The sequence below is a fragment of the Mustela nivalis genome (genome assembly GCF_964662115.1).
Source record: "Mustela nivalis genome assembly, chromosome: 1".
Classification (NCBI taxonomy): domain Eukaryota; kingdom Metazoa; phylum Chordata; class Mammalia; order Carnivora; family Mustelidae; genus Mustela; species Mustela nivalis.
In genome coordinates this window covers 47887710-47911946 of record NC_139020.1, presented here as the reverse complement: position 1 = coordinate 47911946, position 24237 = coordinate 47887710, and the positions used below count along the sequence as shown (strand labels likewise).

Here is a 24237-nt window from a genome sequence, read left to right as displayed (position 1 = left end):
TAAGTAGGTCTCTTTCAGCTGACATTTTTGTCCCTAGTTGTCATACTCTTATCTGTCAGGAGGCCCTGAAATGTAAGGTACTGGAAGCCACATCACTAAGAATGACAAAAATGGCAACATTGATCTAGCATTTACTATGTTACAAGCACTTTCATAAACTTTACATGTGGTAGCTTCTAATGATGGGTAGATTCCTCTTGCTCCATTTCCTCCCCCAGAATAACTATGAGTACCTTTTAGAGTAAAGTTTTGTTCTCTGCTTACATATTCAAGAATTTGCCTTTCTTGCTGTCTTTGTTTTTTTTTTTAATTAAATTTATTTATTTTCAGCATAACAGTATTCATTATTTTTTCATCCCACCCAGTGCTCCATGCCCTCAATAATACCCACCACCTGGTACCCCAACCTCCCACCCCCCCGCCACTTCAAACCCCTCAGATTGTTTTTCAGAGTCCCTAGTCTCTCATGATTCACCTCCCCTTCCAATTTCCCCTAATTCCCTTCTCTCTAACTCCCCATGCTGTCTTTCTTGATTTATAGGCCATTTACATGTACTTTATCTAGAATAATACATTTTCTTTTCCTCTCAGTGGACTTTTAGTATGAATATCAAATGGTAACTAACCACCTCAAGCAAAAACTAACTTTTTCCTTCTTTTTTTTAAGACTTGATTTTTCAAGTAATCTGTATACCCAATATGCATCTTGAGCCTACAACCCTGTGATTGAGAGTCACATGCTTTACTGACTTGAGTCACCTTCTTGGTTTAATGCCATTACTTATTTCCTCTTCCCTGCCCCCTCCCAAGAGAGGATTCATAAAGAACTGGAACCAAATTTATTTAACTGTCTTCAGAACCACCTTTAACAGTGACTTTTTTCATTTTGAATAAAACAGTCATCTTCTTGGCTTTACTTTTTAGCCATTGTGAAAATACCTTTGCTTTATTCATGTTTTCCAGGATATTCTATCTGTGGGTTGGGTTTCGCTCCAGATGTGGCATTTAAAGTACAGTGTTTGATAATCTTTTTTCTTTCAGTTCCAAGAGATGTGCTCCTTCCCCCTAAACCAGACCCTGAAGTCTCTCAGAGCGAACCTGGTAAATAAATTATTCTCTTTTCCCAGTTAGGAAGTATGTTTTTTGAAAAATGTTCTTGAGATAAATACATTTTTAATCATTGTGATATGGGAGAAGTTTAGAGAAAATTATGGATATAGAATGTATAGAATTACTTTTTGTGAAGATTTAATCTTATAAACTGCATGAATTTTTTCATTTTCATTATCATTTTATTCCTTATGCTCCACAAGTAAGTGAAACCATATGATAATTGACTCTCTCTGCTTATCTTTTTTTGCTGAGCATAATCTCCTCCAGTACTGTCCATGTTAATACAAAAGTTGGATACTCATCCTTTCTGATGGAGGCATAATACTCCATTGTATGTATGGACCATATCTTCTTTATCTACTCCTCTGTTGAAGGACATCTTGGCTCTTTCCACAGTTTGGCAATTGTGGCCATTGCTGCTGTGAACATTGGGGTACAGAGGGCCCTTCTTTTCACTACATCTGTATCTTTGGGGTAAATACCAAGTAGCACAATTGCAGGGTCATAGGATAGTTCTATTTTTAATTTCTTAAGGAATTTGTTTTCCAAAGTGGCTGTACCAACTTGCATTCCCACCAACAGTGTAAGAGGGTTCCCCTTTCTCCACATCCCTTCCAACACTTGTCATTTACCATCTTGTTAATTTGGCCATTCTAACTGGTGTGAAGTGGTATCTCAACATGGTTTTGATTTGAATATCCCTGATGGCTAATGATGATGAACATTTTTTCATGTGTCCATTAGCCATTTACATGTCTTCTTTGGAGAAGTGTCTGTTCATGTCTTCTGCCCATTTTTTGACACGATTATCTGTTTTCTGAGTGTTGAGTTTGAGGAATTCTTTATAGATTTGGATATCAGCCCTTTGTCTGTAGTGTCATTTGCAAATATCTTCTCCCATTCCATGGGTTGCCTCTTTGTTCTGTTGACTATTTCCTGTGCTGTGCAAAAGTTTTGATCTTTATGAAGTCCCAAAAGTTCATTTTTGCTTTTGTTTCCTTTGCCTTTGGAGAATGTCTTGAAAGAAGTTGCTATGGATGATGTCAAAGAAGTTACTGCCTATGTTCTCCTCTAGGATTTTGATAGATTCAGACCTCACATTGAGGTACTTTATCAATTTTATCTTCGTGTACGGTGTAAGAGATGGTCAAGTTTCATTCTTCTACACAGAGCTGTCCAATTTTCCCAGCACCATTTATTGAAGAGACTGGCTTTTTTCCACTGGATATTTTTTCCTGCTTTGTTGAAGAAGATTTGACCATAGAGTTGTGGGTCCATGTCTGGACTCTCTACTCTGTTCCCCTGGCCTATGTGTCTGTTTTTGTGCCAGTGCCATGCTGTCTTGGTGATCACAGCTTTGTAGTAAAGCTTGAAATCAGGCAACATGATGCTCCCAGTTTTGTTTTTCTTTTTCAAAATTTTCTTAGCAATTCGGGGTCTTTCCTGCTTCCATATAAATTTTGGGATTGTTTGTTCCAGCACTTTGAAAAATGTTGGTGGAATTTTGATCCAGATGGCATTGGAAGTATAGATTGCTTTGGGAAGCATAGACATTTTAACACTGCTTATTCTTCCAGTCCATGAGTATGGAATGCTTTTCCATCTTTTTGTGTCTTCTTCATTTCTTTCGTGAGTGTTCTGTAGTTTCTCAAGTACAGATCCTTTACCTCTTTGGTTAGGTTTATTCCAAGGTATCTTATGGTTCTTGGTGCTATAGTTAATGGAACCGATTCTCTAATTTCTATTTCTGTATTTTCCTTGTTAGTGTATAAGAAAGCAACTGATTTCTGTACATTAATTTTGTATCCTGCCACATTACTGAATTGCTATATGAGTTCTAGTAGTTTGGGGTGGAGTCTTTTGAGTTTTCCATATAAAGTATCATGTCATCCACAAAGAGAGAGTTTAACAACTTCTTTGCCAATTTGATTTCTTTTTGTTGTCTGATTGATGTTTCTAGAACTTCTAGTACTATGTGGAACAACAGTGGTGAGAGTGGGCATCCTTGTTGTGTTTCTGATCTCAAAGAGAAGGCTGTCAGCTTTTCCCCATTGAGAATGATATTCACTGTGTGTTCTTCATAGATAGATTTTATGAAGTTGAGGAATGTTACCTCTATCCCTATACTTTGAAGAGTTTTAATCAAGAAAGGATGCAGTATTTTGTCAAATGCTTTTTCTGCACTAATTCAGAGAACCGTGTGTTTCTTCTGTATTCTCTTATTGATTTGTTCTATCACATTGATTGATTTTGTGAATGTTGAACCACCCTTGAATCCCAGAAATAAATCCCACCTGGTCATGGTGGGATTATCTTTTTAATGTACTGTTGGATCCTATTAGCAAGGATCTTGTTGAGAATCTTGGCATCCATATTCATCAGGGATATTGGTCTGAATTTCTCCTTTTTGATGAGGGTCTTTGCCTGGTTTGGGAATCAGGGTAATGCTGGCTTCCTAAAACGAGTCCAGAAGTTTTCCTTCTGTTTCTTTTTTTTTTAATATTTTATTTATTTATTTGACAGACAGAGATCACAAATAGGCAGAGAGGCAGGCAGAGAGAAAGAGAGGGGATGCAGGCTCCCCACTGAGCAGAGAGCCCGATGCGGGGCTCGATCCCGGGACCCTGGGATCATGACCTGAGCTGAAGGCAGAGGCTTTAACGCACTGAGCCATCCAGTGCCCCTGTTTCCATTTTTTGAAACAGCTTCAGGAGAATAGGTATTATTTCTTCTTTGAATGTTTGGTAGAACTCCCCAGGGAATCTATCAGGTCCTGAGCTCTTGTTTTTTGGGGGAGGTTTTTGATCACTGTTTCAATCTTGTTACTAGATATTGGTCTATTCAGGTTGTCAGTTTCTTCCTGTTTCAGTCTTAGAAGTTTATAGGTTTCCAGAAATGCATCCGTTTCTTCCAGGTTGCTTAACTTATTGGCATATAACTATTGATAATAATTTCTGATGATTGTTTCTATTTCCTTGGTGTTAGTAGTGATCTTTCCCCTTTCTCTCAAATTTTATTAATTTGGGTCCTCTCTCTTTTCTTTTGGATTAGTTTGGCCAGTGGTTTATTGATTTTATTGATTCTTTGAAAGAACCAGCTTCTAGTTTTGTTGATGTGTTCTACTGTATCTCTAGTTTCTGACTCATTGATCTCTGCTCTAATCTTGATTATTTCTCTTCTTGTGCATGGGGATGACTTAATTTGTTATTGATTTTCCAGTTCTTTAAGGTGTAAAGAGAGTTGGTGTATTTGGGATTTTTCAATTTTTTTGAGTGAGACTTGGATGGCTATGTATTTCCCCCTTAGGAATGCCTTTGCCATACCGCATAGGTTTTGGACCAATGTGTTTTCATTCTCATTGGTTTTCATGAATTGTTTAAGTTCTTCTTTGATTTCCTAGTTGATCTGAACATTCTTGAGCAGGATGGTCTTTAGCTTCTAAGTATTTGAATTCCTTCAAACTTTTTCTTTTAGTTGAGTTCCAGTTTCGAAGCATTGTGGTCTGAGAACATGCAGGGAATAATCTCAGTCTTTTGGTATTAGTTGAGCTCTGATTTGTGGCCCAGTATATGGTCTATTCTGGAGACAGTTCCATATATGCTCCAGAAGAATGAATATTCTGTTATTTTAGGGTGGAATGTTCTGTATATATCTATGAGATCCATCTGGTCCAATGTGTCATTCAATGCTTTTATTTCTTCATTGATTTTCTGCTTGGATGATCTGTCTGTTATTGAGAGTGGCATGTTAAGATACCCTACAATTAATGTATTCATATCAATATGACTCTTTATTTTGAGTAACAGTTGGCTTGTGTAGTTGGCTGTTCCCATGTTGGGGGCATAAATATTTACAATTGTTAGATCTTCTTGGTGGATAGATCCTTTAAGAATGATGTAGTGTCCTTCTTTATCTCTTACTACAGTCTTTAGCTTAAAATCTAATTTATGTGATAATGAGAATGACTACCCCAGCTTTCTTTTGGGCCCATTGGCATGAAAGATGGTTCTCCATCCTTTCATTTTCAGTCTGAATGTATCTTTAGGTTCCAAATTGTAGACAGCATATGGACAGGTCCCCTCATTTTATCCAATCTGCAACCCCGTGCCATTTTATGGGAGCATTTAGGCTGTTCACATTGAGAATGATTATTGAATGATATGTTTTTATTAAAATCATGTTGCCTGTGAAGTCCTTGTTTCTATAGATTGTCTCTTTAGATTCCTGTTCTGTGTCACTCTTGGGTTCTTCCTTCTTTTATAGAACTTCCCTTAACATTTCTTGTAGTGCTGGCTTGGTGGTCACATACTCTTTTAAACCTTGCTGGTCTTGGAAATTCTTTATCTCTCCATCCATTCTGAATGTCAGCCTTGCTAGATGAAGTATATTCTTGGCTGCATATTCTTCTCATTTAGTGTCCTGAATATGTCTTGCCAGCCCTTTCTGGCTTGCCAGGTTTCTGTGGACAGGTCTGATGTTATTCTGATGGTACTTCCTCTGTACATAAGGAATCTCCTCCCCCTAGCTTCCCTTAAGACATCCTGTCTGAAATTATGATTCATGAATTTCACAATTAAGTGTCTGGTTGTCTTTCTAGACTTGTTGATCTTAGGGGGTGTCCATTCTGCCTCTAGGACACTAAAACTTGTTCCATTCCTCAGATTAAGGAAATTTTCATCCAGAATTTGTCCAACTATATTTTCTAGTCTTCTCTCTTTCTCCATCCCCTCAGGTATCCCAATAATTCTGACATTGAAATGTCATTTATTTCCCTAATTCTGTTCTCATGGCTTCTACACTGTTTGTTCCAAGCCTCCTCCTGATCCTTCTTTTCTATCAGTTTGTCTTCTAGATCACTAATTTGATTTTCTGCCTCAGTTACCAAGCTGATAGAGTATTTAGATTAGATTAGATTGGATCTCATTGATAACATTTTTAATTTCTGCCAGACTGGCTCTCACTTCCGCCCTTAGAGATTCTATGTTGTCACTAATGGTCTTCTCCAACCTAGCCATTGCTTAGATAATTGCAACACCTTTCTGACATACTGTTTATGTCCATATCCAATAGTTCTCTGGCAGAGGGCACAGTCTCTGAGTTTTTCCTCTGTTGGGTGTTCCTCCTCCTAGTCATTTTGGTGAGAGGTGGTTGAGGGGATGTATAGCTGAATATATCGACCACAATCCAGGCAAGGTGCACCCCAAAGCAGAGCCCAAGAGCACGGTAGCCCAGGCATGAGTGGCGCCTGCCTGCAGTTGTGGCACCAGCACGCTTGGCCAGGCCAGTCCCACCCCTGGCATGCTGTGAGTTCCATGGGTGCCTGGACAGCCTGGCTCATGTCTCTGGCTCATGTCTCTGGCTCATGGCTCCTGTTCGTGGCTTCACCTTGTGGTTCCCACTCCCTCTCTGGCTGTGCTCTCTGAGACCTTTGAAGATTTAGCTGAATTTTCCTAAGTGTCATCTAATATGTAGAATTTTCTTATATTTATTATGATTCTTCGAGAAAGTTTAAATGTTCAAATAGAAGCATAAATACATGATATGCTCTAGTTCCATCCATGTTGTCGCAAATGGCAAGATTTCATATGATCTCCCTGATATGAGGAAGTGGTGATGCAACATGGGGGTTTAAGTGGGTAGAAGAAGAATCAATGAAACAAGATGGGATTGGGAGGGAGACAAACCATAAGTGACTCTTAGTCTCACAAAACAAACTGAGGGTTGCTGGGGGGAGGGGGTTTGGGAGAAGGGGGTGGGATTATGGACATTGGGGAGGGTATGTGCTTTGGTGAGTGCTGTGAAGTGTGTAAACCTGGTGATTCACAGACCTATACCCCTGGGGATAAAAATATATGTTTATAAAAAAATAAAAAATTTTAAAAAAAAGAAGCATAAATACAGAAGTGATGTTTACTTCACCAAGTAGTAATTTTCATAAATATATTTCCTTGATTTGCTTTTGGCCTAGTTCTGCAACCCGTTACCTTTAGACTTGACCTACCAGAGACAACAATAGGTAATGGTTTTCCTCTACAAACCACCTCTAATTGTTTTCTTTGCTATGGTCCAATTGCAAGTCTTTCTCAATTTGTCATATTGAATCATCATCTCTTCTCAATCCACCTCATCATCTCATTCTCATTACTCTTGCTCTTTGCAAAATACAATAGCAATGTCTTCACTGTTCTAAAGACCAACTTCACTGTTCTGAAGACCAACTTAAGACCACTTCTTACTGAGTTCATTTGTATCTACTTCATTTACTTCCATGTTCAGAATGAGTCCACATGCTCATGCCCATCTAGTTAACATTTTCTGCATGTTTAATGGTTCTCAGCTATAGTGCTACAACACACTAGCACATGACAAGTTAGGAAAGGTTCTGACAAGTAATTATTTTTAATATTGATCAAAATACTAAACTTTGCCAATGGTTTACTTTTAAAAATAAACTTGAGGAGACTTCAGATGACCACTGCAATAATGAATATTTTCACTCACTTTTGTAACCCTGTATGTTCTCTTGAATGCGAGGGAGAAAGAGACTTGTGGTTGACAGACAAGGACTGTTTCTAACTTATACCCCATCTTAACCAGGGATGGTCATGAAGTGTGTCAAGCCCAAGAATGTTATTTCTTATCTGTCCTGGTGGGAGGGAGAAAAAAAATAAAACAGTTGAGGACCATTATTCTTATATTCCACAGTCATTTTCCTGAAGGTTCTGTGTGCATCGAACTTTCTTCTTCATGACCCATTTCATGTTTTCCTTTATCTGTGTCAAATGAAGGAATCTCATGTAATATTCTGGTCTGGTGCTGGCTTTTGCATCTACAGATTGACAACACTCATGCTTTTCTTTTGCAGCTCCTTTAGAGACACGAGGCAGCCCTTTTATACCCATGATTTCACCAAGTACTGGTGAAGAGGAACTGCAGACCACTCTGGGTAAATTTAGTTTTCATATTTCAGCCCAATAAGGACCTATCTTTCAGGGATTGCTTTTGAAGTAGCTATGTGTACATTGTGTATATCAATGATTCTAAACAATAGAGGGTCTCTTTTTTTACCATTATAAAAAAATCCATTCACTTGATTCTTTTACATTAACCATATATTTGTCCTTCTAATATTTATGCTGGTTTTCAATTGAAAATGAGAATATTTTAAAATATCTCAACAAAATTTTAGCTGTTCAAAGAGAGGAATGTTCCCAAAGTGTATCAGTGCTATACTTTTTGTTGCTTTTTTCCCATATTTGAAACCACCTTTGGGAAGAAAAATTTCATTCTCAATTTATTGAGTATTTTATGGGTGTTGAGTGAAATGTTAAACAATGGGAGTTCCAAAAAAGAAACTGTTTTTAAGGGGGAGTCCTTTCTCTGGAGAGCTCAGCATCTAATATGAAGAAACAGGATTAGTGATAATAGTGCTTTTTCATTGTCCCCCAGTGCACTATGTATAATGTTTTCATTTAAATCCCACAATGCTGAGATAGATTCTATTACTTGCCCCATTTTATAGATTAGAGAATTGAGGCATAAAGAGAATTAAAAATTGGGCTAAGTCACACAGCTAATGTCAGAGCTGGATTGGAACCTGCATACTCAGTCACCAGAGCTCCTGGGATTCACCTCAATGTTATACAAATGAGTGTGGTAGAGAAATGAGCAACATGTTAAAGAAGCCAAATACTGGGTGCATCAGGGGAGGAGGCAACATTTACACCCGATTTTCAAGCTGGAGTGAGAGTTGAAGTTAAACATGTGAAGGGTTCTTTCGGGTTAACGACAGATGGGAGAGAGGCATTTCAGAGAATGGTGTTCAGGCTAATATGATGAGCATGTGACTCTCCTGGAGAAATAAGGATGGTGCATCTGGAAGGTTAGTGGGGGTGAGTGAGCCATGCTTTCAGTTCAGTACCAAACTTTCACAGCATGGAAAACCCTGGTTTGCCTGACCCTAGATTGAAAATGAATCAGAAAACAAGAATTCCCAGCTTGTGTTTGTTGATTACTTTGCCCTGTCCACAATACATCTAACATGGCTGTGTTTATTTAAATCTGTGGCCTTATTTTCCTCCCTTCATCCCTTTTAAAATAAATCTGTCCTGTGTTTGTGTGTACTGAAATGAAGTTACTGATCATATTTCAAAATGAAATCCCTTTTAAAGGAACAAATTTAAAACTGAGCAAACACACCCTAATTCTCAAATATTCATCTATTCTAGCCATATCCACAAAGTGAACATCCATGACCGCAAGGTCAAAAGTACTTTTCAAGAACCATTGCTAGATTTGTTATGTAGCTTCTACACCCTATTTATTTTAGTATACCTTGGCTTATTGAAGCAAGAGCCATCGCCTGCCAATAGTCACAAGTATATCTGTTACGAGCAGAATCCATATTATAAACCAGGGCAGGGAAAAAAAAGACAACAGTGTATTCTATGCCCCAAGTACTTTCTTGGACACAAGGTGTGGTAAAGTGGCAAAGTAATTTCTGTGTCTATATGATGCTGTGATGACTTCAAGAAAATATGGAAGTAGAAGTAGTGCCACACTTAGTTTTCTTATTTGGCCAGAAAAATGTCAATAAACTTTGACTCTCACATCACATAAATAGAAGACTATTTATTCTTATACATTATAAATGCACCTGTTTTCATACCATGTATTTCTTTTCACATAAATAACTTATGGAGTTTATGACATAGAGGGGAGGCATGAAGACAGTAATATATAAAAACAGTTGCGAGGCACAGTTTGGAACGACCATGTCCAGGATCATGAAACAGTAATTGTGAACTTAAAGTTTTTGGAAATCCTTACAATATTCACTAAAAGAATAGGGCAAGAAGATAGCATCTATAATAAATGAATTATTAAAATATACCTTTAACCTTGAAATTTTGTGATGACAAGGCATACTTATAAATGTAATTTCCCCTGGGGCAGAAAGAAATGTGGGGTTTTTTGATATGTTCATGATGATAATTACTGAAAGCCACCAATCTTACTGTGTTTTTCCCCAGAAGAGACCGACCAATCCACTCAGAAATTCTTCACAACTAAGATTCCACTAACAACTGAATTGGTGACAACTCAGGGTAATGCTATATCCCCACTTCTGTATAGTAAACTATTTATTTTCATTTTTAATGAGGAAAGAAATTTTCTTTTCAGAATGTCTGTTTTCATCACAGTGAATTAATATAGGTGCAGAATATCAGCTGAATAAGAATATTTATATGTACACCGCGTGAATGTAGGAAAGACAGTTTATTTAGTTAGAACATTGCTTTTGAATGTAGGGTTGACCATGTGATACTGAGAACTAAGAATGAAAGCCTCCTCCCACCATGCTTTTTTAGTTTGTTTAATCTTCATTTGTTTCATTTTCCACATCTGATAAATAAGAATCCATATTAGCTTTTTTAATTCCCCATTCTTCTCCTTCTCCCCATCCTTCCTGTGCTCTCTCTCTGCCTCCCTCTGGCCCATCTCCTCTATTACATAAGCACATTGATACTGTAGCTTGAGGAAGGAAACTAGTAAGGAGAAGAATCAGTTTTTTAAGACAACTTATATTTAAATATCAAAGGAAGGTTTGGGGGCTATTTCCTTTTATTTCTTCCTTTCTACTTCTTGGGAAACGAACTTGCCTACACAAAGTTCTATCTCCATGTTCTCAGGAGTCTATCCTTTATATATTTTTCTATCCTACTTAGGTTATAACCAGCTGTGGATGTCTGGTATTTTGGATTTTTTTTTCTTTCTGTTCTAAATGATCCCTTTTGTTCACCTCTACATCTTTCATATGGCAGGATGCCCAAAAGACAAAAGTAAACTTTTTTTTAAGAACTTGGAAAACACATTGATTTTATTTATTGTCAGTTATAATTAGTGGAGAATATTTGGTATAAGAAATTTGAAATAAGAAAAATTATTTAAAAATCTGATTTTAAGATATTTTATAATAAGTAGAGCAGTACATATTCTAAATAAAGATGACTAGAACACTTTATGGCATAGCATAGTTCTTATAAATGTTCTCAATCTTCTTTTACTAGTTTGGTTTCATTTTTTATTATGTTTTAAATGTTTATTACTTACCTTATTACCCTCCTATTTATTAACTTTCTATTTATTTATGCATCCACACAGAAGAAACCTAAAATAATGACAGCCCTCCCACATCCTCATGACCAGCTTCCAGTATTAACAACAGATGGTCAATCATGCCGCATCCATAACACATCCTCATTTTTGTAGGCTTATTTTTATGTTTTTGCTTAATAGAAGAAATTAATGTCTTACTTTATAGAAGGTAGTTGGATTCTTATAATGAAAGACATTGTTTTTGTAGCAAAATATGTAAACATTTATAATAAGCAACATAAAAAAGACTATTCAGTTCAGGTTATGTTGCCAGATGAAGAAAGGTTACAGCTTTTTAAAGCTTTATAGATTCCAGAATTGAGAATAAAAGATTAAAGGCCTATTTTTTCCTTGCTTTGTTTTTTTTTTTTTTTAACTTCAATGGGAATGTCAGTACTGTATCACCATTACTAGTGTATGTGGAATTTTTATCAAATTCTTTCTAGAACATGGTTCTACCACATAGGAATTTCATGGCTGAAGGGGTGTATATCCAGGATCTGATATCATTATATGAAATGTCTTAACATATTTATACAAGGTTCTGTATGTTCTGAGGATCATTAGCTTGAGCCTAAATTGTGTCACCTTAGGGTTCCTACTTTTCAAGACTTGGACCAAGAATCTTTTAAAGTGAACTCACCAGGCCTTCGCTGATATGAGGCGACAAAGAACACTGTAGGAAAGAACCTATCATAAGGACGGGAATAGCATTCACCACCTGGTCCAGCCCCATAGTCCCGCTTTATCATCAGGGCCCAATTTCACAAAGCCATGCTGTGCATCACTAGGGTCACCCTCATAAAACCTATAAAAGTGTGCCTGAGCTCTGTGGAAGAGGTAGTCAATCAACTGTTTTATCATATGTATTTTTAACATCATGCATTAGAGGCATAAGACAGCAGCACATGGCAATTTGAGAAATGTGCTGGGGGGTGAAATGGTTGCTCATGGTCTTTACACTCTCCCCATGCATGGACCAACACCTGTGTGGCTCTTTGATCTCCCAACCTCCATGATGAGACCCAAGGCCTCCAAAAAAACTTTGTGTCAAAAACCAACAGCATGAGCCTGCTAGTAGAATCTCCAACCACATTTCTCTGTGACACCCTTGCTCCTTTGCCTGCTGAGACAATTCCCTGCAGGACGCCGTAACCAAAACCCTGAAATACTCATGCTCTTCTTTGCATTTCTCAAACTGTAATAGAAACTCACTTGACTAGAGATATTTTGGGTACCCTGTTTATTTTACTTATTTCCACTCCCTTGTCCCTGTCCTCTCACACCCCAGGGAAAGTTATGTCTTTCTTACCCTCTCTCTGTGCTGGGCAGAATACGACACCTTCAAGGTATTTCTCCTATAATCCTATTTGTTTAGTTTTGATATTAACTTCATATAGTATTTCTTAATGCTCTTCTTAAATAGATTTTTATAAAACTAGGTACAAAAGCATCCTTTTTTTTATTTAATTTCTTTTGAGTGTAACAGAATTCATTGTTTATACACCACACCCAGTGCTCCATGCAATACATGTCCTCCATAATACCCTCCACCTGGCTCCCCCAACCTCACACCCCTGCCCCTTCAAAACCCTCAGATTGTTTTTCAGAGTCTATAGTTTTCTCATGTTCATCTCCCCTTCCAATTTTCCTCAACTCCCTTCTCCTCTCCATCTCCCTATGTCCTCCATGTTATTTGTTATGCTCCACAAATAAGTGAAACCATATGATAATTGACTCTCTCTGCTTGACTTATTTCACTCAGCATAATCTCTTCCAGTCCCATCCATGTTGATACAAAAGTTGGGTATTCATCCTCATATAGTATTTCTTAATGCTCTTCTTTTTTTTTTTTTTTTCTTAATGCTCTTCTTAAATAGATTTTTATAAAACTAGGCACAAAAGCATCCTTTAAAATTATTAGTCATTAAAAACTATGTGGATGTATGTTCACAAAGCTCCTTTTCTTTTTTTTTTTCTTTCAGTTTAAAATTAAAACCCTAGAGCAGTTTTCTCCAGGCCATGTGTTATTTAGTGATAAACTCTATGAGTAACTCACAGTCTAAACTGAAGTTATATTCCAGCACTGGTCTGAAAAAGTCTGTCTAGATTTGAGTAAAGATTGTGGGGAAAAAAATAAAGCAAAAATTCTGATCCTAGGACTTTGAACCACCAACTGTAGTCCTGATTGTTTCTGTGTTCTGCTTTATATACCTTTCCTGCCTAAAGTTTAAAAATTAGTATTTGTCCGAGAAGAAGACTAATAAGAACCATGATCCTTGTATTTCTTTGAGCTAAAACATTTTAACATTGAAGAAATTAAGATGAAAAACTGAAATAGATTCAATTCTCAGGTAAGCCTACCACTATCAAAGAGAATTTTGAAGAAAAACATTTGCAAATCATCATGACACCATTTGAGGGTGTGATGAGAATTAATTTTTTTATAACATCAGTGCCTCTACTCACTCTAGCTGCAACACTTTGAAAGGCCCACGATAAACCTACAAGGAACTTCAGTATGTGTCTGCTGTTTTTGGCTTGAAATATGGCAAAATTCTGCTCATCCGTCTTCACACTGGAAGCTTATAAATGAGCTGCATTATAATCTATTTCACAGGTGTATTTTTTTAACTTGGTAGGAAAGGCATTGCTGATTTATGATTATATAAATACCCACTTAAGATGTGAACAAAATCATCAAAACGATGTAATCTACTTACATAGTTTGCCAGAAACATTTTTTCCAGTCTTAGCTAAAGCATTACCAGGAGGGTGGTGTTAAGGAGGCAGTGTGGTATGTCGAGGGCGAGGAGAGGAGGGAAGGGAAGAGGGGGGAATTCCAGGATGAAAGTACACTTTAAAACCTTGGGAAGTAAAAGGATTTCAGCTTAGTTTCTCATGAGTTTGCCTGCTACAATGGTCGTTCATTTTTAAAATTTATTCAGCAAGTCTTCCTTAGGAGTCCTCACCATTGCAGGCCCTGAATAACAGGACCAGGAAATGAGAAGGTGGTATGTTGCTTCCAGGACTTGCCCCAGTTTCTTGCTCCTTGCTCATCCTCTCTTGATAGGCAGAACAACAAAGATCATTGTCTCCCATTCCTAAAGCTTTAATGGATAGGACTATGAGTATTCATTTCAGGGTTATGAGCTAGGACAGTTTGATAGAGACCACCATCCCTATTCTTTTAACCTACCTAAAAATACTTTTTTAATTTTTGAGATTACCTGTCTTCTTGGGCAAAATAATGTTCCACTGTGACTTCCTAATTGAGAGATGTGGATGGATGGATGGATGGATGGATGGATGGATGGATGGATGGATGGCTAGTTGGCTTATATGTTTACGATGTTAACAACCATTGCGTAAAATAAAATACCTTTGAGAAAGATGGACTAAATGAAGACTAATCCTTGACACACAGTACAAATGACTTAGCTCACTTTGTGCCTTTATTTCCAGTCATGAATATGTATGCTAGCTTTATTTTCCTTTAGCAGCAATGCTGTAGTGCGTAATTGCAGGTTTCAAAACGTCCTTTCTACTTCCATGCAAAGTGTATGAGTTGCTAGTCCCTAGGATGCTAACTCCCCATTTAATGGAAAGTTGGTGATTAAATACAAAGCCTTTCCTCTGTTTCAGCACCACACAGATTGTATACTACTCCTGTGAGGCCCAGAATACCGGACAAAGCACACATCAGACCCGGTAAGTTGTTTCTCTTTCCGATGACCTAAATAATCAGCACACCTGAGAAGGTATAAAATGTGTCAAAATAGTAGCACACACCAATGGAGGGATATATATCTCTAAATGGCAATAAAGAATGTGCAGAAATTCAGATCCTTGTGGAGAGGTAATAATGAATCTATGGTAATGATAAAGTGTGACTAAGGTTTTTAAGGATGACCAGATATAAAGACTCCCATGGAAATTTATCAATAGAGAAGTATTTTTAGAATAGCATCTGTGTGTAAATCTCACACATACTCCTTCAGTTTTCCATGGCAATTATAGGAAAAGAATTAGAGTTAGCTATTCAGATATTACTAGCTCTCAAATAATATTTAAGAAGAGATGGTCTATTCTAGTATAAAAGATGCTTGTTCTGGGAGAACATATTTCCTTGATTCCTTCAGACATATACATATGCATGTGTATATGCACACATATACACATATTTTATAAGTAATATACAGTAAAAATGATAATCATTGGAAAATACTTTACATGTATTGAATTCTCCAAAAGTTCTAGGATCTCTGTCACTGGAGCTTGTTAAGGAGAAGTTAACTTGGAGAGGCTGATCTGATTCATGTAAATTGTTCATGTGCTAAAGCACAAGATGTACCAAAGACACTGACATTCTGTTGCTGCAATTCTAAGTCAACTTAAAGTTCTAAATAATGAAGCTGGCTTATAAATTAATGTTCTTCGTCTACATCTCTCTGGGCATATGGGAAAAGAAATCATTTTATCCTTCGGTTTCTGCGGATTCTGTGTGGTTGTGTGTGTGTGTGTGTTCTGTGGGGTGGGTTGGCTGTAATCTTCCAAGACCCAAAGGTAATAAGGCACAGACATCTTTTATAAACAAATACATCTCCATGTGCCCTCTGTACCATGAGCTTGATGTGTGGCTGGCTATAGTAAAAGTTTATACACAATAATGAAACCATAACAACAATGGCTATCATTGACTGAGGGCTTGCCATGTGTCTTGTGGGGTACAGTTGAGGAAGCCAAAGCATGAGAAGAGGTAGGAAGTAGATTTGAAGGCAAGCAATTCTGGCTCCAGAGCTTGCTCTCCCAACCACAATATACTTTGTGCTTTTCCTTGAAGAGTCTTCCAGAGGATATGACAAGTGACCTCTTAAAGCACTGGCAATGTTCTGGCTCTCCCTAAAGTGGAAGAGAAATTAAAATGATTTCAACATACTCCGTGTTCAACAGTGAACTTGTACCAGATTAAGAGGGAACACCTGTATGTAGAGACCCCTGCAAAAGACCCACCAACTTATGAGTCATGAATTAAGGCCTTGGCATGTAAAGATGCTTCAAGTTTTCATTGGGTTTTCATTGGGTATATATGTAGTCCTGATCTTTCTTCAGTTCTGTTTTGAAATGTATCTAGTGCTTAGAAATTAACTGAGGGATTTCCCATTTAGACCTATAAATTCCCTTGCCAGTTAGTTCTTCAAGCCAGTGATAACCTCAGAGTAAAAAATCAGGTCACTCTTCCCACATTCAAGTCTATGATTTTTAAACCAGAATTGTGGTTTCCATATTTTAAACAACAGTTTTTAGTAAGCGATCATTTTTCTGTTGCCACGTTAAATGACTTCCAATTCTCTGGGAACTTCTTTTTGCCTTGATTGCAAGGTTTTAAAAAGAAAATTTCTAACCTGTTTATTTCCCACTTTATTGTAGTTCTGAATAAGACAACTACAAGACCTAGTAGACTCAAACCCAGTAAGACACCCAAAGGGAATGGAATGGGAACAGGTAATGATCACAAATTTACTTCTTTATGATCCTCTCCAAACTATAAAAATGTTCATTCAAAATTTGTATTTTTATTGAATTCACACTTCAAATTTCTTTTTCACCAGTTTTGGAAGTTCTTACTGTAACTGGAATTAGAAATTGTAACTCATTCTAAAATCAAAATTTCCAGTGTCTGAAAACATAGAAAAAGAATTTTTCTTTTCTAAACTCAGTCCATAAAATCAGCTACCATGTATAGTCTTGACTCTTGAAAAGATCCTGATTAATATGTATAATATGTATTATTGGATAAAAATATCAAAATAACTGTTTTCTCTAATTTCAGAAACACTTTCCGTATATAGGCTCAAACTTCAAAACTATAATCACTTTGTTTTTTGTTGGTAGTTTCACCAGTACCATTACAATTTTTTTTATAAGACCTGCAACTGTTGGCAGTGTGGAACATGATAGTTTAACAAGAGCAACTAACAGCTAATCATACTGGCTACAGACATAATAACATTACCAAAACATTCAGCTTAATTTGGGAATTAAATGACATTGCCCTAATCCAACCAGATCTCTGGAAATAGGAGTCATGCAGATAACTAAGACAGTTATCTGATTAAAGTTCAAACACCTAACTCACTAAGTGGATAAATGGTAGTTATTAGATGCCTTAATAAGGGATTGCATCATTTCTTTTCTTTCTTTCTTTCTTTCTTTCTTTCTTTCTTTCTTTCTTTCTTTCTTTCTTTCTTTTTCTTTCTTTAAGGTGGGGAAGAAGTGGGACAGAGGGAGAGAGAGAGAATCTTAAGCAGGCACCATGCCCAATGCGGAGCCCCATATGGGTCTCGATCTCACAATCCTGAAACCATGACTTGAGCCGAAATTAAGAGTTCGACACAACCAACTGAGCCACCCACGCACTTGCAATATTTTTTTAACAGTACAAATCATGTGCGTGCTTATGAAAAAAGCATGTTAATAAGAATTTTTAATACATATATAAATAAATCCATGATGGTTCCCTATTGAGAGTGATATATGAATAATACCTGAAGATATTTGGTCTAAAAATCATTTTGATTTTATTTATTTATTTATTTATTTTTTATTCTTTATTCATTGTTTTTGTACCACACCCAGTGCTCCATGCAATCTGTGCCCTCTCTAATACCCACCACCTGATTCCCCCAAACTCCCAACCCCCCACCACTTAAAACCCCTTAGATTGTTTTTCAGAGTCTGTAGTCTCTCATGGTTCACCTCCCCTTCCAATTTCCCCCAACTCCCTTCTTCTCTCTATCTCCCCATGTCCTCCATGCTATTTGTTATGCTCCACAAATAAGTGAAACCATATGATAATTGACTCTCTCTGCTTGACTTATTTCACTCAGCATAATCTCTTCCAGTCCCGTCCATGTTGCTACAAAAGTTGGGTATTCATTCCTTCTGATGGAGGCATAATACTCCGTAGTGTATATGGACCACATCTTCCTTATCCATTCGTCCATTGAAGGGCATCTTGGTTCTTTCCACAGTTTGGCGACCGTGGCCATTGCTGCTATAAACATTGGAGTACAGATGCCCTTCTTTTCACTCCATCTGTATCTTTGGGGTAAATACCCAGTAGTGCAATTGCAGGGTCATAGGGAAGTTCTATTTTTAATTTCTTAAGGAATCTCCACACTGTTCTCCAAAGAGGCTGTACCAACTTGCATTCCCACCAACAGTGGAAAAGGGTTCCCCTTTCTCCACATCCCCTCCAACACATGTTGTTTCCAGTCTTGCTAATTTTGGCCATTCTAACTGGTGTAAGGTGATGTCTCAATGTGGTTTTAATTTGAATCTCCCTGAGGGCTAGTGATGATGAACATTTTTTCATGTGTCTGATAGCCATTTGTATGTCTTCATTGGAGAAGTGTCTGTTCATATCTTCTGCCCATTTTTTGATATGATTGTCTGTTTTGTGTGTGTTGAGTTTGAGGAGTTCTTTATAGATCCTGGATATCAACCTTTTGTCTGTACTGTCATTTTCAAATATCTTCTCCCATTCCATGGGTTGCCTCTTTGTTTTCTTGACTGTTTCTTTTGCTGTGCAGAAGCTTTTGATTTTGATGTAGATTTGTTTTAAAGTTTTTTTTTTCTATAGGTTCTTACAGTGTATGAAGTTCTAGGAATACACTTTTCTTCAAACTAATTAATAAGGCAATTACTATAAATCCCTGACTCGTGAAAAGCAAGAAAGCATTCCATTATCTATTTGTGCTCAGCTGTTTTTTTTTTATTATTATTATTCCCAACTGTGGGATTAAGCAATGCATAGTTTCTCAGTTTGACATAAACAATCTGGGTCTAAACGAACCACCTTGTTAATAGTCAAAACACTTCCCTGGAGTTTGACTAAGGGAAAATAGAAGAAAGCATTTGTGTCAGCAAAGCAAATGAAAGAACAGGTAGCTATGGTCAAAATTGAAAGTTATTAACTTTTAGTGTAATCAAGCATTGGTTCTCACTAGGAAAAGGCTAATTGTTTTCCAGAAGAAATAAAAAGGCATTATTATAAGTCTATTTGCAATACAAACATTTTTTTCCAGAGCCCCTTGTAACACAGACTGACATCTATTACCCTTTTTTGTAGATGAAATGAACTTTGTAGTATTAATTCATCTAGTTAAACTGTGGAAGGATGTCCTCTTAGCAGAGTTTCTTCATTTTAATTAGTTGTTCACTAGTAGAAATGGGTTGGTGAGCACAGGTAGACAAAGCTAAGCTCAGTTTCTGCTTTCCTTGCTCTACTTCCATCCCCAACCAAAATGCATTGCATATATTCTTTTTTTTTTTAATTTTTTATATTTTATAAACATATATTTTTATCCCCAGGGGTACAGGTCTGTGAATCACCAGGTTTACACACTTCACAGCACTCACCAAAGCACATACCCTCCCCAATGTCCATAATCCCACCCCCTTCTCCCAACCTCCCTCCCCCCAGCAACCCTCAGTTTGTTTTGTGAGATTAAGAGTCACTTATGGTTTGTCTCCCTCCCAATCCCATCTTGTTTCATTTATTCTTCTCCTACCCACTTAAGCCTCCATGTTGCATCACCACTTCCTCATATCAGGGAGATCATATGATAGTTGTCTTTCTCTGCTTGACTTATTTCGCTAAGCATGATACGCTCTAGTTCCATCCATGTTGTTGCAAATGGCAAGATTTCATTTCTTTTGATGGCTGCATAGTATTCCATTGTGTATATATACCACATCTTCTTGATCCATTCATCTGTTGATGGACATCTAGGTTCTTTCCATAGTTTGGCGATTGTGGACATTGCTGCTATAAACATTCGGGTGCACGTGCCCCTTTGGATCACTACATTTGTATCTTTAGGGTAAATACCCAATAGTGCAATTGCTGGGTCATAGGGCAGTTCTATTTTCCACATTTTGAGGAACCTCCATGCTGTTTTCCAGAGTGGCTGCACCAGCTTGCATTCCCACCAACAGTGTAGGAGGGTTCCCCTTTCTCCGCATCCTCGCCAGCATCTGTCATTTCCTGACTTGTTGATTTTAGCCATTCTGACTGGTGTGAGGTGATATCTCATTGTGGTTTTGATTTGTATTTCCCTGATGCCGAGTGATATGGAGCACTTTTTCATGTGTCTGTTGGCCATCTGGATGTCTTCTTTGCAGAAATGTCTGTTCATGTCCTCTGCCCATTTCTTGGTTGGATTATTTGTTCTTTGGGTGTTGAGTTTGCTAAGTTCTTTATAGATTCTGGACACTAGTCCTTTATCTGATATGTCGTTTGCAAATATCTTCTCCCATTCTGTCAGTTGTCTTTTGATTTTGTTAACTGTTTCCTTTGCTGTGCAAAAGCTTTTGATCTTGATGAAATCCCAATAGTTCATTTTTTCCCTTGCTTCCCTTGCCTTTTGCGTTGTTCCTAGGAAGATGTTGCTGCGGCAGAGGTCGAAGAGGTTGCTGCCCGTGTTCTCCTCAAGGATTTTGATGGATTCCTTTCGCACATTGAGGTCCTTCATCCATTTTGAGTCTATTTTTGTGTGTGGTGTAAGGAAATGGTCCAATTTCATTTTTCTGCATGTGGCTGTCCAATTTTCCCAGCACCATTTATTGAAGAGGCTGTCTTTTTTCCATTGGACATTCTTTCCTGCTTTGTCGAAGATTAGTTGACCATAGATTTGAGGGTCTATTTCTCTGCTCTCTATTCTGTTCCATTGATCTATGTGTCTGTTTTTGTGCCAGTACCATGCTGTCTTGATGATGACAGCTTTGTAATAGAGCTTGAAGTCCGGAATTGTGATGCCACCAACGTTGGCTTTCTTTTTCAATATCCCTTTGGCTATTCGAGGTCTTTTCTGGTTCCATATAAATTTTAGCATTATTTGTTCCATTTCTTTGAAAAAGATGGATGGTACTTTGATAGGAATTGCATTAAATGTGTAGATTGCTTTAGGTAGCATAGACATTTTCACAATATTTATTCTTCCAATCCAGGAGCATGGAACATTTTTCCATTTCTTTGTGTCTTCCTCAATTTCTTTCATGAGTACTTTATAGTTTTCTGAGTATAGATTCTGTGTCTCTTTGGTTAGGTTTATTCCTAGGTATCTTATGGTTTTGGATGCAATTGTAAATGGGATTGACTCCTTAATATCTCTTTCTTCTGTCTTGCTGTTGGTGTATAGAAATGCAACTGATTTCTGTGCATTGATTTTATATCCTGACACTTTACTGAATTCCTGTATAAGTTCTAGCAGTTTTGGAGTGGAGTCTTTTGGGTTTTCCACATATAGTATCATATCATCTGCGAAGAGTGATAATTTGACTTCTTCTTTGCTGATTTGGATGCCTTTAATTTCCTTTTGTTGTCTGATTGCTGAGGCTAGGACCTCTAGTACTATGTTGAATAGCAGTGGTGATAATGGACATCCCTGCCGTGTTCCTGACCTTAGCGGAAAAGCTTTCAGTTTTTCTCCATTGAGAATGATATTTGCGGTGGGTTTTTCATAGATGGCTTTGATGATATTGAAGTATGTGCCCTCTATCCCTACACTTTGAAGAGTTTTGATCAGGAAGGGATGCTGTACTTTGTCAAATGCTTTTTCAGCATCTATTGAGAGTATCATATGGTTCTTGTTCTTTCTTTTATTGATGTGTTGTATCACATTGACTGATTTGTGGATGTTGAACCAACCTTGCAGCCCTGGAATAAATCCCACTTGGTCGTGGTGAATAATCTTTTTAATGTACTGTTGAATCCTGTTGGCTAGTATTTTGTTGAGTATTTTCGCATCTGTGTTCATCAAGGATATCGGTCTATAGCTCTCTTTTTTGGTGGGATCCTTGTCTGGTTTTGGGAGCATTGCATATATTCTATCATCTGATAGAATTCCCGTTTGGGGAATGCTGCCCATCTGCAGGGAATGAAGTCTGCAGACAGCATCCTCTTTCAGTTCCTTCAGAATCAGCCTTAGCTGAGAGAGCCTCACCATGTCAAGGTGATGCATTTCTACATCTACTACAATATCACATAACAACCAAATGATATTTGCCTCAAGAATGCAAGGTTGGCTCAACATCCAAACAAATTTATATAATTCATCACATTAACAGAGAAAAGGAGAAAAATCATACCACCGCCTCAATAAATTAAAAAAAAAACATTAGGCAAAATCCAAAATCCTTTCATAATGGAAACTCACAGAAAACAAAGACTAGAAGGCATTTTCCTCACTGTGATAAAGGACATATCTGAAAAACCTGAAAATAACATCATACTTAATTGTCCTAATGTTTTTCTCCTCACATCAAGAGCACAAGGATTCCTACTTTAACCAGCTATGCTGAAAAGAGTAGTGGAGTATTTACCCAATGCAATAAGGTAAAAAAGGAAGTAAATGGTATAAAAATTGGAAATCATAGATGACATGTAATGAAAAGAGTAGTGGAGTATTAACCCAATGTAATAAGGCAAAAAAAGAAGTAAATGATACCAAAATTGGAAATTATAGATGACATGTAAGATATATGAATGGAAAATTTAATAGCTCTCAGACTATTTGCTTAGGGAATAAGGTTTTCAAAAATTCATGAGAAGAGTGTCTTAAAATCTATTCTCTCCAGATTAATGAATTACATGAGTCCACCTTACTTTGATTCTGCATAATTTTTTTCTGGCTTGTTTACTAAAAATGCAGGGTTTTTTTTGTTTTGTTTTGTTTTGTTTTTAGTTCGTTTTCTCCTCAGATCCAGGCCACTATCTCATCCACACTCACATATAGTTTCTATCAAATCTTAATGAGACTTAATTTCTGTGTCAACTGATTTCTAATCAAATGTGACATCTTGCCCAGAATATTTATCTTTATTATTCATTCATCTCACATACATTTTCCTGTAGTTTTTCTTGCTGAAATTTTCAGCCCAGATATTTTACATTAAAAAGAAAAATCAGTTGATAAAGGAAGTGTTTAGGATTTATAGGACATATTCCTCATGGTTTTAGGCCACGTAAGATTGTGCCCTTAGGTCTTAAAACTATGGACCTTTGATTATTTAGGCCTCTATAAAAATCTTGCAATGATTTCATAAACCCAAGATTTCATAGGTCTTAAAACTATGGACCTTTGATTATTTAGGCCTCTATAAAAATCTTGCAATGATTTCATAAACCCAAAGACGATTTCATAAACCGTCTTGAGCCAGGTTTCTTATTTCATGACATCATTACAGATATTTGCTTAGCTTTATATGCATTTCTTATCTACATTTATAAATATGCCTCCACCTCAAAGTCTGAAAGTACCCTACAGAGGTTGAGGTTATAGGTGGGTCATTTTCCAGCATTCTGCTTTTACAGGTTTTCCAGAGATGTGTTTCAGCTTCACTGATGTGTTCTAAAAATTACAGCCAACTTCAGATCTACACTGCAGAGATGCAACAAGCATGCCCTGGACCAGGAGGTCACACAGACTATAGTCCCACAGGCCAAATCTGGCTTATGGCCTATTTTCATGAATAAAGTTTTGTTGAAACATAGCCTGCTTTCACAATGTAATGGTAGAGTGAAATAATTGTGATGGAGACAATATGGTCCGCAAAGCTGAAAATGTTTGCTCTCTGTCCAGCACAGAGTAGGCTAACTTCTATTCTCCAACTTTCTCCCTATGGAAGGAAGTTGCTGAGCTATACAGGTCCTCTGTTGAAGGTCCATTATGTGTCAGGCAAAATATAGTCTGGAAACCAACTTGACACATGTGGTTTAGTAGATATGTTACATACTTGAGCCTGAGACTCCTCTCTCTGTCTCCTAATGAGGAATCCACACTTGACTGCCCCCATATAGTGTGCTTGACAACCAGAAACCAGACTCCTCCGAGATGAGGAATGTGTTTTTCTGGGCTGTGGCTAACCCTTCCAGTCTGCTGGCTCATCACTCCTGGCTTT

At 37.3% G+C, this 24237-nt stretch overlaps 1 protein-coding gene across 33 annotated transcripts in view; it reads left to right on the top strand.

Moving 5' to 3' along the window:
• Positions 1-24237, top strand: part of ABI3BP (ABI family member 3 binding protein) — a 258099-nt gene that overhangs the window by 188810 nt on the left and 45052 nt on the right. For 23 of the 33 annotated variants that reach the window (XM_082695505.1, XM_082695530.1, XM_082695506.1 and 20 more), the window contains 6 exons: positions 1042-1101; positions 7082-7129; positions 7979-8059; positions 10146-10220; positions 14917-14982; positions 16702-16776. In XM_082695505.1, the coding sequence (XP_082551631.1) occupies positions 1042-1101; positions 7082-7129; positions 7979-8059; positions 10146-10220; positions 14917-14982; positions 16702-16776 (405 nt within the window). The remainder of the gene's footprint in view (positions 1-1041; positions 1102-7081; positions 7130-7978; positions 8060-10145; positions 10221-14916; positions 14983-16701; positions 16777-24237) is intronic. The other 10 variants (XM_082695525.1, XM_082695524.1, XM_082695519.1 and 7 more) reach the window with 3 other exon arrangements.